The 14,284-nt window shown below is 41.8% G+C and overlaps 1 protein-coding gene across 1 annotated transcript; it reads left to right on the top strand.

The window, feature by feature from the left end:
- Positions 1-2,381: 2,381 nt before the first annotated feature.
- Positions 2,382-12,132, top strand: LOC137295680 (very low-density lipoprotein receptor-like). The gene is made up of 7 exons (XM_067827157.1): positions 2,382-2,561; positions 3,283-3,396; positions 6,990-7,106; positions 7,749-7,862; positions 8,492-8,605; positions 9,410-9,520; positions 11,940-12,132. Exons 1-7 carry the CDS (start codon positions 2,402-2,404, stop codon positions 12,101-12,103), a joined length of 894 nt encoding a protein of 297 aa, XP_067683258.1. The 5' UTR covers positions 2,382-2,401; the 3' UTR covers positions 12,104-12,132.
- Positions 12,133-14,284: the final 2,152 nt, after the last annotated feature.

Genomic DNA, 14,284 nt, shown 5'->3' with positions numbered 1-14,284 from the left:
GTGGAGGCCCGGTTGTATCAAACATTAATGAGGTCGTGTCATTAACGTTCATTAACTAATGTATCGTTAAAATCTGTTGTATTAACGTTTTAATGAGCGTTTTAATTGTGTAATTAGCGAGTTATTAGCTTAATGAAGGTTCTGGGGTATTTATAGACAGTCATTAACTTCCTGGCAAATTGAACGGTGCGCCAGAATTTTGTTTGCGCAACACTATCCCATGTTTGTAAAATTTCCATTTTATTGTGAACGGATCATTAGTAAAGCCATATCAAAAGTTTCACATTTGTGGGTGATGTGGTTCACGAGGTATGAATCAACACAACACATTGGGGTATAATATTTGTACAATATTATCAGAAAATGAAAACGATATGTCATTGGGTACCTCTTGGATAGTGGTATGCCCACAGATAATGTCATATACAATATTTCAGAATGGTATGGAATGTATTCATGTCATAACCAACATCCAAAGATTTGGATTGCTTGATTTAGGTTTAGACAGGGGCGCTTTTCTAAGGACACCACCACTTTGATCTTTAATAAACATTGTGTCCAGATATTTATATACATTGTGTCCAGGCACTCTTTACAATATATTAGGAGCTGACACTTGTTTGACCATTCCGTATTTATCCTAAACAGTCAGAGCTCCAGATAAGGTGCGTATTTGCGTATTTTACTCAATAAAAATCACATTTACTCAATTAATTACAAATCTGGGAGTACGCAAAACGCACAAGAATCACTTAAAATCCAACAGGTCTATAATGCCGTGCGTACTTTACTCAATTATCGAACTTGGCTTCCGTATTACTCGTGGCACCCAAACTCTACAACAGCATTAGCAAATGGTCGGCGATGCCTATATAAATGTTAAACATACTGTTATAGCCGTAGCCACTGTCCGGAGTTTACTATAATTGTCACATGCCTTCCTTGTCGATTATTTGGCAATTTGGCAATATAACAATTTATAACAACCTTTAGTCCATTGAGAAGCATTTATATTTATACATGTAGGAGAGTTATTTACTCAATAAGGATAAGTAACTCTGTGTATAAGTACTCAATTCTTTAAACTACTGAGTATTCAAAATGCTAGTTACTCCTCCAAACATACAGTTACTCATACATAAACAGACATGGGAGTAAATACCCAATTGCTTGCACAATTATCTGGAGCTCTGCGGCTTAAACACTTAACTGGCACCATGTATCAATGGTGAAAACATTAGAATCAGTTATGTCCTTATGATGAAGTCATCCGGAAGGGGATGGGTGGTGTCTCCAAAACAAGCTCTTTCAGTAAATATGAAGTGGGAAGTTGTACCTACCTCTCACACACAAAACATTTCACGCATATTTTGTTTCCTGAAGTTTCTGATGCATTTGTTGCAGATTTTGCGTTTTTCATGGTACCAAGATATAAAGTCAAACAGAAATGGGGATCATGAGGCTGGTACACTGCAAACCAATTTGCTTAAGGCTGACAGAGATTAGGTAAAACATCAGACTGTTATTAACTGTTCTTGGCTGTCATTAATGCTGCTCTTGTCGTTAACTGTTCTTGGCTGTCTTTAATGCTGTCCTTGTCGTTAACTGTTCTTGGCTGTCGTTAATGCTGCTCTTGTCGTCAACTGTTCTTGGCTGTCGTTAATGCTGCTCTTGTCGTCAACTGTTCTTGGCTGTCGTTAATGCTGCTCTTGTCGTCAACTGTTCTTGGCTGTCGTCAATGCTGTTCTTGTTGTTAACTGTTCTTTGCTGTCGCTAATGCTGCCCTTGTCGTCAACTGTTCTTGGCTGTCGTTAATGCTGCTCTTGTCGTTAACTGTTCTTGGCTGTCGTTAATGCTGCCCTTGTCGTCAAATGTTCTTGGATGTCGTCAATGCTGCTCTTGTCGTTAACTGTTCTTGGCTGTCGTTAATGCTGCTCTTGTCGTCAACTGTTCTTGGATGTCGTTAATGCTGCTCTTGTCGTTAACTGTTCTTGGATGTCGTCAATGCTGCCCTTGTCGTTAACTGTTCTTGGCTGTCGTTAATGCTGCTCTTGTCGTAAACTGTTAATGGTTGTCCTTAATTCTGTTGTGGTCATAAACTGTTCTTGGCTGTCGTTAATGCTGCTCCTGCCATTAATCTAAGGTTGGTTCAACGCTGTAACACCATCTATACATGACATCTATTGTGACATGCCTGTGCTCAGAGTGATTAGGTAGTCTTCAAGTCCGACATGTTTCGTATTCTCGACGTTGTAACTTTCACGCTCATCATAACAATTAAGGAACAAAGTTTGCGTAAAAACACGGCATGTAGCCTCCACTCACATATTCATTGTCTCATATCATTTAGCAGTGAAATTGCTGGAATGGTTATCATTGCGACCTGCAGAAAATTGGACAGATGACAGGTGCGCGTATTCCCGCCATCGACAATCTGGTGCCGTTCTCTAATCAACCCCGTACCAGTCAGTGTCGTCATTCACACAGTGTGTACGCCATGTTGAAGTTTGCTGTTCTCTGCCTGTTCCTCGCCTCCTATGCTGCCGCTCAAATCCTCCCAGGTAATCAACAATCATCCTGAGAAATGATAATTAGATACGTTCATAAAAGAGTTTAATTTTCATCAAGTGATATGAACTCAGGACGATTCTTGGCCTGTGCAAATTTGCAGTCCTATGACTTTGTATCTCTTCAAACAGAAATCAGATAATAACTACATAATCAATTCAGTTGAATAATCAAATTAGTATATGTATCCTATCAGAGACGAAATAGTGTGTCTTACACTACAAAAATTACAAGTCCCTGAGAGTCGATAAAGAACACGTGTTGGGATTATTGAAACTTTTCCCATACCGAGACAAATATAGTAGAATACGGTTATAACGGCCTCAAAGCGCCGCTAAACGTAGTTCGTTATAGCCATTTTTCGATACACTAGGTTGTATTTTTGGTAAAATAAAATCACCGGAATAAACATACACACTAATATCCGTCAGTTCGACACAAGTGTATTCGGTATAAACGTTGTTCAGTGGAATAACACATTTCTCAATTTTCCTTGCTAATGAAAAAGGCGGAATGTTCCTTGTAATTTACATTGGATTTGAATGGGCCTAAGACTGATGACGATCTTAGACAAAACTCCTCTTATATCAAAACGAAAAGTAAATTGGCAGACAGTTTCACAAGTGTTATTCAAAAACCGCTTTTGACAAAAAGATAGTTAAGGCGATGCTGTGTCAAGCAACTCCATATGTTAAGTATCTATCATTAACACAGGTGGTGGATGCCCGGCGTCGGAATTCAAATGCGACAGCCACGACTGTATTGAAGTAGATTGGCTCTGCGACTCCGAGAAGGATTGCCTTGACGGGTCTGACGAGAAGAACTGCGGTAGGTGAAATTATGTCTAAACACAGAAATGTGAAAACTAAGCATTCCAGCTACGCCGGAGCTAATTAATGGAGTGTGGACCAGACAGTTAAATGAACCCGACAATTCACATGATCAACATCTCCATCATTCGTCTCGACTCGCCCCTTTCCGAAACAACCAAGACTGCATTCGGCCTGTCCCGGAATAATACGAGTGGGTCACGAAAGCACATGCATTTGCATTGGTCACTACTCTCCCATTTCCGTAAACTCCAAGATGGTATTCGGCTTGTCCCGGAACAACACGAGGGGTCAGGAATGCGCCTTTATTTGCATTCGTCACTTCTCGTCCCTTCCCGTATCCTCGATGACGACATTCGGCTTGTCCCGGAATAACCCGAGTGGGTCATTACACGATTGGGTCATGAATGCGCCTTTATTTGCACTCGTCCCTTCTCGTCCCTTCCTGTATCCTCGATGACGACATTCGGCTTGTCCCGGAATCAGGTTTGAGCCTCCATTTGCCTCAACTTTTGACCAGCACAGATTATTTGGGGCTATTCCAACAAAAAATCTGTAAGGGCATTAACATAATACTAATATTTATACAAACTGTTTAACCTTGTCTGTCTGGGCCGTTTAGATTAGCAGGATGCATGACGGTTCAATGCACACAAAATACGGTTTCAAAAGCCGTTTTAACGTCAGAGCTGGCGTACTTATTTATGATGGAGTGCGATATTGAAACGTGGCCCTTAATCCTGCCTTAAATAGCATCCCAGTTAGATCAGACCGTGAATGTTTATTGTGGGAGAAAGACCTGTTAGGATGCAGTGAATCACATCTTAGACGTTTGGTGCTGAGAAACCAACACATGAGATTCGAACCCTAAACTCTCCAGATAAGGTACATGTGCCATGGAGGCTCCATCATATGCTTAAAATTTTCAACAACTGATGACTTTTTAAGAGGTTTAATTCGTGTATGCAATATAACTAATTCTTACACCATTTCAGTTGAAGGAAATCACAAAACATTGAAGCGTACATAAAATGCCTACATGGGCGTGACCATCTTCCAGCTAGAAACAAATGTGAGGAAACAATTGATGTGCTGAAAAAAAATACAGGAAACGTTTAAATAGAAAGTCAATTACTGTCACATTACATGATTTAGGAAGAGCGAGATTTTGTCAGTTTAACATACAAACCAAACATTTATAAAAATTAATGTTCTTAAGACAAGTTATGACATTAAGGTTGTTTCTGGAGTATTTAAACAAAAAGAGCAAACAGCACAGCAATATCATATACATAATATATTCAGTTCCAAAAGAAACGCATATCACCCGAAACTGTTATACATTGCTGAAAAAGACTGACATTTGCAAACAAAATATCGTTGGCCGATGAAGCGACCTCATAAATTATCTTACACATGCTTGATTTGTTATAATTTGACAAAAGTATCGATTAGGGCCTCAGTTAGCAGCCACTTCGATATTGTCAGAACACACAACCGTCGTCAGTGAGTATCAGTTCGCAGCCACATCGATATTATCAGAACACACAACTGTCGTCAATGAGTATCAGTTCGCAGCCACATCGATATTATCAGACCACACAACCGTCGTCAGTGAGTATCAGTTCGCAGCCACTTCGATATTGTCAGAACACACAACTGTCGTCAATGAGTATCAGTTCGCAGCCACATCGATATTGTCAGAACACACAACCGTCGTCAGTGAGTATCAGTTCGCAGCCACTTCGATATTGTCAGAACACACAACTGTCGTCAATGAGTATCAGTTCGCAGCCACATCGATATTATCAGAACACACAACCGTCGTCAGTGAGTATCAGTTCGCAGCCACTTCGATATTATCAGAACACACAACTGTCGTCAGTGAGTATCAGTTCGCAGCCACTTCGATATTATCAGAACACACAACTGTCGTCAATGAGTATCAGTTTGCAGCCACTTTGATATTATCAGAACACACAACTGTCGTCAATGAGTATCAGTTCGCAGCCACTTCGATATTATCAGAACACACAAACGTCGTCAGTGAGTATCAGTTCGCAGCCACTTCGATATTATCAGAACACACAACTGTCGTCAGTGAGTATCAGTTCGCAGCCACTTCGATATTGTCAGAACACACAACTGTCGTCAGTGAGTATCAGTTCGCAGCCACTTCGATATTGTCAGAACACACAACCGTCGTCAGTGGGTATCAGTTCGCAGCCACTTCGATATTATCAGAACACACAACTGTCGTCAGTGGGTATCAGTTAGCAGCCACTTCGATATTGTCAGAACACACAACTGTCGTCAATGAGTATCAGTTTGCAGCCACATCGATATTATCAGAACACACAACTGTCGTCAATGAGTATCAGTTCGCAGCCACTTCGATATTGTCAGAACACACAACTGTCGTCAATGAGTATCAGTTCGCAGCCACATCGATATTATCAGAACACACAACCGTCGTCAGTGAGTCTCAGTTCGCAGCCACTTCGATATTATCAGAACACACAACTGTCGTCAATGAGTATCAGTTCGCAGCCACATCGATATTATCAGAACACACAACCGTCGTCAGTGAGTATCAGTTCGCAGCCACTTCGATATTATCAGAACACACAACTGTCGTCAGTGAGTATCAGTTCGCAGCCACTTCGATATTGTCAGAACACACGACTGTCGTCAATGAGTATCAGTTCGCAGCCACTTCGATATTATCAGAACACACAACTGTCGTCAATGAGTATCAGTTAGCAGCCACTTCGATATTATCAGAACACAAAACTGTCGTCAGTGAGTATCAGTTCGCAGCCACTTCGATATTATCAGAACACACAACTGTCGTCAGTGAGTATCAGTTAGCAGCCACTTCGATATTGTCAGAACACACAACTGTCGTCAATGAGTATCAGTTAGCAGCCACTTCGATATTGTCAGAACACACAACTGTCGTCAATGAGTATCAGTTTGCAGCCACTTCGATATTGTCAGAACACACAACTGTCGTCAATGAGTATCAGTTCGCAGCCACTTCGATATTGTCAGAACACACAACTGTCGTCAATGAGTATCAGTTCGCAGCCACTTCGATATTGTCAGAACACACAACTGTCGTCAATGAGTGTCAGTTCGCAGCCACTTCGATATTATCAGAACACACAACTGTCGTCAATGGGTATCGACCACACAGCAATCATATTTTGTTTTTCTTTCTTGGACGCGTGAAGGTACAAATTAGAAATGACCCATGCTTGTCGTAAGAGCCGATTATCGTGATCGGGTGGTCAGACTCGCTGACTTGTTTGACACATGCCATCGGTTCCCAGTTGCGCAGATCGATGCTCATGTTGTTGATCTGTGGATTGTCTGGTCCAGGCTCGATTTACAGACCGCCGAAATATAGCTGGAATATTGCTAGGTGCGGCGTAAAACTAAACTCACTCACTCTCCTTTCTTGTAATTTCAAGTCTTTATAATATTTGTGTATTTGGAATACAGTATATATCTGGTACCAGTAACACCATGATCACGCTGTCCATATGCATCATGGGTTCGTTAATCCGTATGGATGGTCTGTTGCAGCTACCGATTGCTCTGGGAAGAACCAGTTCAAGTGCGCCAACGGCAAATGTATTCCCCGTACCTACCACTGTGACAAGGACAACGACTGCGGCGACAACAGTGATGAGAATGAGTGCGGTATGCGATGACGTGTTTGTTTGTTGGACTCCCTACTCAATTATGTTCAAAACCAATGAGTGTGGTGGGGTAGCTTATTCAGCTATTATTAGCTCATTCACTCTGAATGATGGCTGTCTAGAAATATACGGATCTGGACCAGACAACCCTGCGATTGTCTAGTTCAGACATGCAACATTTCAACTTTAGCGGTTATTGTTGAAAGCGGTGAAAAACTGAACTCACTCACGGTTACTATATATCATTTCTATATCATATAATAATATAATCTCTTCACAGTATTTGACTGGAGATAAGATTAAGGGACACTCACTGGGCTAAGATGAGTTGCATAATTTAAAATTGGAGAAGCGATGGGGTGTTTAAATCCTTCGCTCTTCAAGCCAAAGACCCGGGTTCGATTCCTAACATGGGTACAATGTGTGAAGCATATTTCTGCTGTCCCCCACCGTGACATGTTTGAACTATTGCTAAAAGTGGCGTAAAACGCAACTCACTCACTCACTCAAAATATGGGTGAGAAAAGAGGTCGATTCTAATTTCGGCTAAACATTTGCAATTGAATTTTACACACACGCACGCACGCATACGTATAAGGTAATTACCGGTGGAGAGTCATCTTTGTTTTTTTGTTGTGCTCAGATGTTTGCATGTCTGATCAGTTCCGTTGCTCCAACGGCAAATGCATCAACGCTGTCTGGAGATGCGACTGGGAAGACGACTGCGGTGATCACTCCGATGAGAACATGTGTGGAAGTAAGTGTGGCTGTCATTGAATCAGGGTCCTCAGTGTAGACATCGCTCTGCCAGTGAGAGGCCTCACTGCGCTTGGTCCAATTTTTTTATCATACCAGAAAGGCCATTAAATGCACTGCACTCACGAGGATGGATGTCTAGAGGTTCGCATTCTATTGTAAATCCAACAAACGACCAGTACATTGAAGGTGGTACTTCGTCAACTTCATGCATTGTAGAATATATATCGTGACATCCTGGCTGTGCTCACGCACAACAGATGGTTAAGGGTAGAATAGGGGAAAACAGTTTGGATTTTATACAACACTCTGGTAACTGACAAACTACGATATAATCGCCAGGTGCTTAGGTGAGTTGTGTACAAACACAAAACACAAACCCCATTGTTTATCGTGAATCATAAAACCTCAGGATAGAAACCTCACCACCAAGATGAGCTTTGTAGTGAGAAATAGGGTATAGATATCAACTACTATTACTCATAAAATCATGTTAGTCGGTGTAATTTCAAATATTGTACAGTGGAAGCTGTCGAACCCGGCACCCATCGGGGCTGAAGAAATAACCCGGTTTAGCAACGCGCTGGATTGTAGAGCTGATGGTAAATGTACAATATATTGTATTATCAGCTACCTGTCTGGCTAATCAGTTCCGCTGTGCCAGCACCCAGTGTATAGACGCCCGATGGCAGTGCGATGGTTCCAGAGACTGCAAAGATGGATCTGATGAAGTTGGCTGTACTGGTAAGAATCATTAGGATACCACCACGATATATATATATATATATATATATATATATATATATATATATATATATATATATATATATATATATATATATATAGCGCATTCCCATGTTTAACCTTCAGATATAAGATTAGAACTGACTTCCCACGATCCATGCTTGTCGTAAGGTGCGACGAATGGTATCGGGTGGTCCGTCTCGCTGACTTGGTTGACTCGTCATCGTATCGATGCCCTGCTGTTAATTACAGGATTGTCTGGTTGGGCCTGGCTCGACTATTTACAGACCGCCGCACTCTAGACTAGAATATTGCTGAGTGCGGCGAAAAACTATACTGACTCACTTTGTCACTCATGGCGACGCATGGGTGCGGTGTTAAAGAACAAAATAAGGAAACTTGTTTGAGCCTGACCATTACTTAATTGTCTTAAAAATGGGTCTGGCTGAGGTTTATAAACGTAACATAAATACGGTGCAACTGGCAGCTTGAAGTCACAGTCGAAACACTTTTTTCAAAATATTTTGGTTGTGTCTTGAAAACGCCCCAAACGCCAGCTGTGCGCCATTTCATGTTTGCTGTCCATTCTTATTTCCGTCATTGCTTTGTATTTCACCTCAAATTATCTGTGACAGTGCTTCATGCTTTAATTCTGACATACCAAGCGTTCGACGTCACGCCGGAGACCCCGGTTCGATTCCCCATATGGGTACAATGCGTGAACTCCATTACTGGTGCCCTCATGGTTATAAATTTGGAATATGTCTAAAACCAGCGTAAAAAGTTTCCTCATACTTCTCCCAGGTCACTGCACGGCCTCCCAGATCCAGTGTAAGAACAACCTGTGCGTCCCCCGGAAGTGGATGTGTGATGGTGACGACGACTGCGGTGACATCACAGACGAAACTCACTGTCGTAAGTTGTCATGTCGTCGCTGTTTTATTGTCTGGGATCGCTTTGTTATAGTTGGTGGTCCCTGAAGATCTAGTTTGGAAAAGGAACTCACAGAGTCATGCTTGTAAAACTCCCGTCCTAACTGCATAGATCGATGATGTCAATCACCGGATTATTTCCTGTCGTTACCAGGTAGCTGGAATAGTGCAGAATGCAGCGTTCAACACCCCCCACCCCCCCACCCCCCCAAAAAAAAAACCCCAAACAAACAAACCAAAAAACCAAAAAAACAAAACAACAACAAAAAAAAAAAAAATAAAAAACCAAACCAAAACAACCAAAACAAAAGCAATACTTGTTACATTACTTATTGTAATGTCAAGACGTTTGCTTACACAACGAGAGAGTATGCATCGTTAACATATACCGGTACAGAAAGTGCCGCGTGTCCAATTGGATGTTTGAACCGAGATTTGTATCCCAGCAACCCTTGAACTTCCGGTCACAGTTCCTCCCCTTTGCGTGTACTCTGAATCACCTCATGATTTCGCGTGACCGCTCTGTGTCGGACACCTTTTGTCTGAGGTCAGCTACGCTAAATGAGAGTCTGCACGATGATCCTGATATAGCGTGTCTTCAGCCAAGATGTCCACCTGGTGTCGGAAATGAATTTCAGCGAACACAAGAACGGAGCCACGAAACGCGTCTCGAGTCTCTCTAAAAGTACAGTCCTAGAGCAAGTTTGAGTCATGTCGTGCAAAAAACACTTTACACGTCTGCAGCTGAAGTGTAATGATTGAATTCAATCTAGCAATAACTTGTTACCTTAATTACATCGTCTACTGCATCAGCTCCTTACAAGGCAGTTTGTACCATGTCTAGACTTTAACTGGACTGAAGATTAAGGCAGTGGAGTCGTCAATCTCTCAGAACTCTACACATCAATAAAGACGGAGAATAAATGTGCATTTGTACCTATAAAGAACATCCCTTTTGGGTGAAGTGAGGTTAAATGGGGCTTATCAGTACGTTTATAAATATTTCCCATATATAGCGATGTCGATGTCGGTTTTATAGTAGCAGTCCACTGAGATAACATGCCATGGGTCAACATAGACAGCCCTCTCAGACAAAGTATGCAAACAATAAGCTGTCATAGTCTTAGGCTATGGACCGGTGAAGGTCCGGGTTAGAGCTGGTCTTTAAGCGACACATCTTAGTCCTAGGAGACGGCTAACGGGATTGAGTGGTCAGTCTCGCTGACTAGGTGGACATATATCGTATTCCAACTGCACAGATCGGTGCTCATGGTGTTGATCACTAGATTGCGTGGTAAAGACTCGATCATTTACAGACCACAGCCATACAGCTTGAATATAGCTGAGTGTGGCGTTAAACAACAAATGAATACACAAGCATCATATGCATTGCATTGATAAGTACCCTCATCTAACGTCTTCGACCGTCTGGGAATCAAACCACAACCTGGCTGACGCTCTGTCCACTTGACCACCTAGGACATGTTCTACATACCTGCAGTTAGTTCTAAACTTTGCATCACTCAGTGTTTGATGGCGGCTTCGTCATTAGGTTTATGCGTGAACCCGAACTCATGGTCAATCGATCGCATGATACCTAAAAAGACAAATTATGAAACAAAACTGTGAAAATACGACTTTTCCAAATAAGGACCAAATTAGGCTTAGTATTACGATGTTGCTTGAGTAAGTGTGGGAGATTAGCTTTACGCCACACTCAGCAATAGTCTAACTATAAGGTGGCGATCTTCAAATTATCGAGTCTGGACCAGACGATCCATTGATCAACAGCCTGAGTATCGATCGGCGCAAATGGGAATCGATGACGTGCAAACCAAGCCAGGGGCACGATGTTCGTTTAAACATTAATGTACATTGTATATTATTACCCAAAATATAACTTTGCCGAATTGGAAAGGTGTTCGAACGATACACCCCGTCAAAGTCTGTCATGTTGTACGAAAGACCTTGACCTAAGAGGGATTGTGACTGGCGAACGACTGATCGCTTCGATATTTAAGAGCTGACATTTACAATTATGAGTGTAAACAGAGTAATAAAACTGTTGCCATGATTTCTTATTTGTGTCTGTCAATAAATATAACCAAAATTAAAATGTTTCTGTATTTCATTTGTTTAATAAAACCTCAAATTTGATAATTTTTATCATAAACTAAGCCATCCCGGGTTATCTGCCTTTATGACCGTTCAGGACACATCATAGCGAATTTTGCGTCTCATTCTGCCGAATCCTGTTGTTTGAAGACAAGCGAAAGTAAAAGATCTTAAGGGTAATACATTCGGCACACATTTGTCATACCATGCCGTGGAGCAAAATATCACTTGTCATGGCGAAGTTACGTCATGAACAATGCTATAACGTTATGACCTTTGTTGCCTAGCAACCGGAACCATTCCCCCCGGCACCTGTGATGACATGTTGGTTGGGCGTGGCTGCGACCTGATGAACACCACCCACAGTCCCATCTGTCTGGACCAGGAGGATGGACACAAGTTCTGCAGGAAGTACTGCGGCTTGTGTGGTAGTACATCCCAAAGCGGATAGACACGGAATAAAATAACGTCAATCAAAAACTTGTCTTGTTGATTAAAGCCGAATTGTTGGAATATTTTCTTGCACAACACTCAATGTCCCAGCTGTATAAATGATTTTACGCCGCTTTTAGAAATATTCCAGCAATACCACGGCGACATACACCAGAAATGGGCTTCACTCACTAAACCCATCTGGGGAATATTACCTGGGTTTTTGACGTGACGAGCGAACGCTTTAACCACTGAGCTACCCCACCGCCCACACTGTATGACGGAAGTCTGTATATGATCGAGTGTGTTTCAGACAATGTGGCGGTGTCGTAAATGACGCATGGGTGTTTGTAAACCCTACCACAGGTACCTACCAATTATGCTCATTCCACATTGTAAACCAAAAGTTACTGTGTTCTGTAATCTGATTGGTTGAAAAACACAATTAAATGGTATTAGATTCCCGGAAACTGAAAGACTATTCACCGCGTATTGACACGTAAACAATTGTTTTGTTGTGTCATCAACAGTGGTGACGTCATTCAAATCATATATGGGAATGCATTAGGAACCGACGGCGTCAGCCGGAGGTTTCAAATGAAATATTCCCGTGCTTCAAATACTCAATAACACCCAGAAATTGGCCAACACATGATGTTTATCTCCTAATTGTTCGGGGAAATGGTAGCTCTGGCGCTCCACTCGCTTGGTCCGTTGCAGAATGCCATGTCAAGGAGTGAGGGGTCGGACGACCTGGGTCCCGTTCCACTAACCGATCTTAGTTAAAGACCAGTCTTAGCTAATTTCGAAACTTAACAATCGTCTTAGCTAAAGGCATTCGCAACTACTCGTCTCTTTCCGTAACCTGCAAGAAGAACGCCATCCGGCTTGCCGGAATGACACGAGTAGTTACAAAAGTTACACCCTTTCCACGGAGCGATCTTAGGCCGATCGTAGCCAGTCCTCATCATAGAGCGAGAACATTATGAATACATTAAAAAAAACACTTGTCCTTCCTCTGACGTATGGTATCAGCTTGGTTGACTTTCCTGATAATGATACTTTGACGTGGAAACGTTAACGAGTCTCAACTGTTCAACAAAGTGAATTATCGTCTTGGGGAGAAATCATTCTACATGTCTTCGAACCAGTGGATTGATAAAAGATAAACATAGATACCAAACTGTAACATTTGGACACTTGTTAAAACTAAACCTACTCACTCAATCCTTTGACAGTATAAATGGATGCTCCCAAAGAAAGAAGGATTGTCGCATAGGAAAACCTTCTTTCTCCTTCCGCGTTGTCTTTTCCTGATGTGATAAATCCGTTTACAAGAAACATCTCTGGAAAGGTTTTCGTATTATTTATTTCCTGGAGAATGAGAAAAAGAAACATGGACGCTATGTGCCTTTATGTGGGTCAAATCTCAGTTTTCACCCAATCAGCGCAGCGCACGATGTGCACGTGGGAGGGGCGTGCGTGTATGTAGTTTTGAACTGCAGAGGTTCAATTTGACGCCAAGAGTTAGCGCCAAGCTGAAGAGGTGAGTTCTTTACACAACTGATGACAAAACACAGTTATACATGGTTGTTGGTTTGGGCTCTGTTGACAAATACACACAAAATCAGTTGAAGGTGTATCAAGCGTTGTGTGGGGCCTGTTATTCAAAATGAAGGCAGTGACATTGGTCATTGGTCAGAGGCGGATCCAGGATTTTGGAAAAAAAGAGTGGGGTTTCGGGGTGCACATACAACCAGAAGCCCAAAATTTGAGAGGTTTGCGGAAGGTAAAGGAGTGAGGAGAGGAGGGATGGGGCGCCCTGTTATTACAGATTATTAGTTTAGCAATATTACTAAATAATATGCCACACCATTTGGCATCTCTGGGCATTCCTCATACCTCTTAATTTGCCATAGCTTCAGTTAATGCATTTTGTTTATTTGTGTTTTAAGCTGCACTGTGCAATATTATAGGTAGTACGGTTGCGTAAATAACTGATCATGAGACTGGACCAGACAACCCAGTGACTGATGCAGGGGATTCAAGTGCAGATTCCTAGAACCAAACAGAGTCCCCTTTTACATTCAGACACCTCTTTAGACAAGTATAGCTTTCTGAAAACCAGTTTCACAAACTCTTAGGTTATACTAACTTACAAAGCTGATCCAGTCAATGACTGATATTCAGATAAAGTGCT

This window comes from Haliotis asinina, chromosome 9 (genome assembly GCF_037392515.1).
Source record: "Haliotis asinina isolate JCU_RB_2024 chromosome 9, JCU_Hal_asi_v2, whole genome shotgun sequence".
NCBI lineage: Eukaryota > Metazoa > Mollusca > Gastropoda > Lepetellida > Haliotidae > Haliotis > Haliotis asinina.
The sequence above is the reverse complement of the archived record's forward strand: the minus strand, read 5'-3'. Positions and strand labels throughout refer to the sequence as shown.

Excerpts from the sequence above, each read along its gene's own strand:
- LOC137295680 (XM_067827157.1), top strand. The coding sequence starts at position 2,402 with ATGACAGGTGCGCGTATTCCCGCCATCGACAATCTGGTGCCGTTCTCT. Across the intron at positions 7,107-7,748 it reads CAGTGATGAGAATGAGTGCG|ATGTTTGCATGTCTGATCAG; the intron begins GTATGCGATGAC and ends TGTTGTGCTCAG. Across the intron at positions 9,521-11,939 it reads CACAGACGAAACTCACTGTC|CAACCGGAACCATTCCCCCC; the intron begins GTAAGTTGTCAT and ends TTTGTTGCCTAG.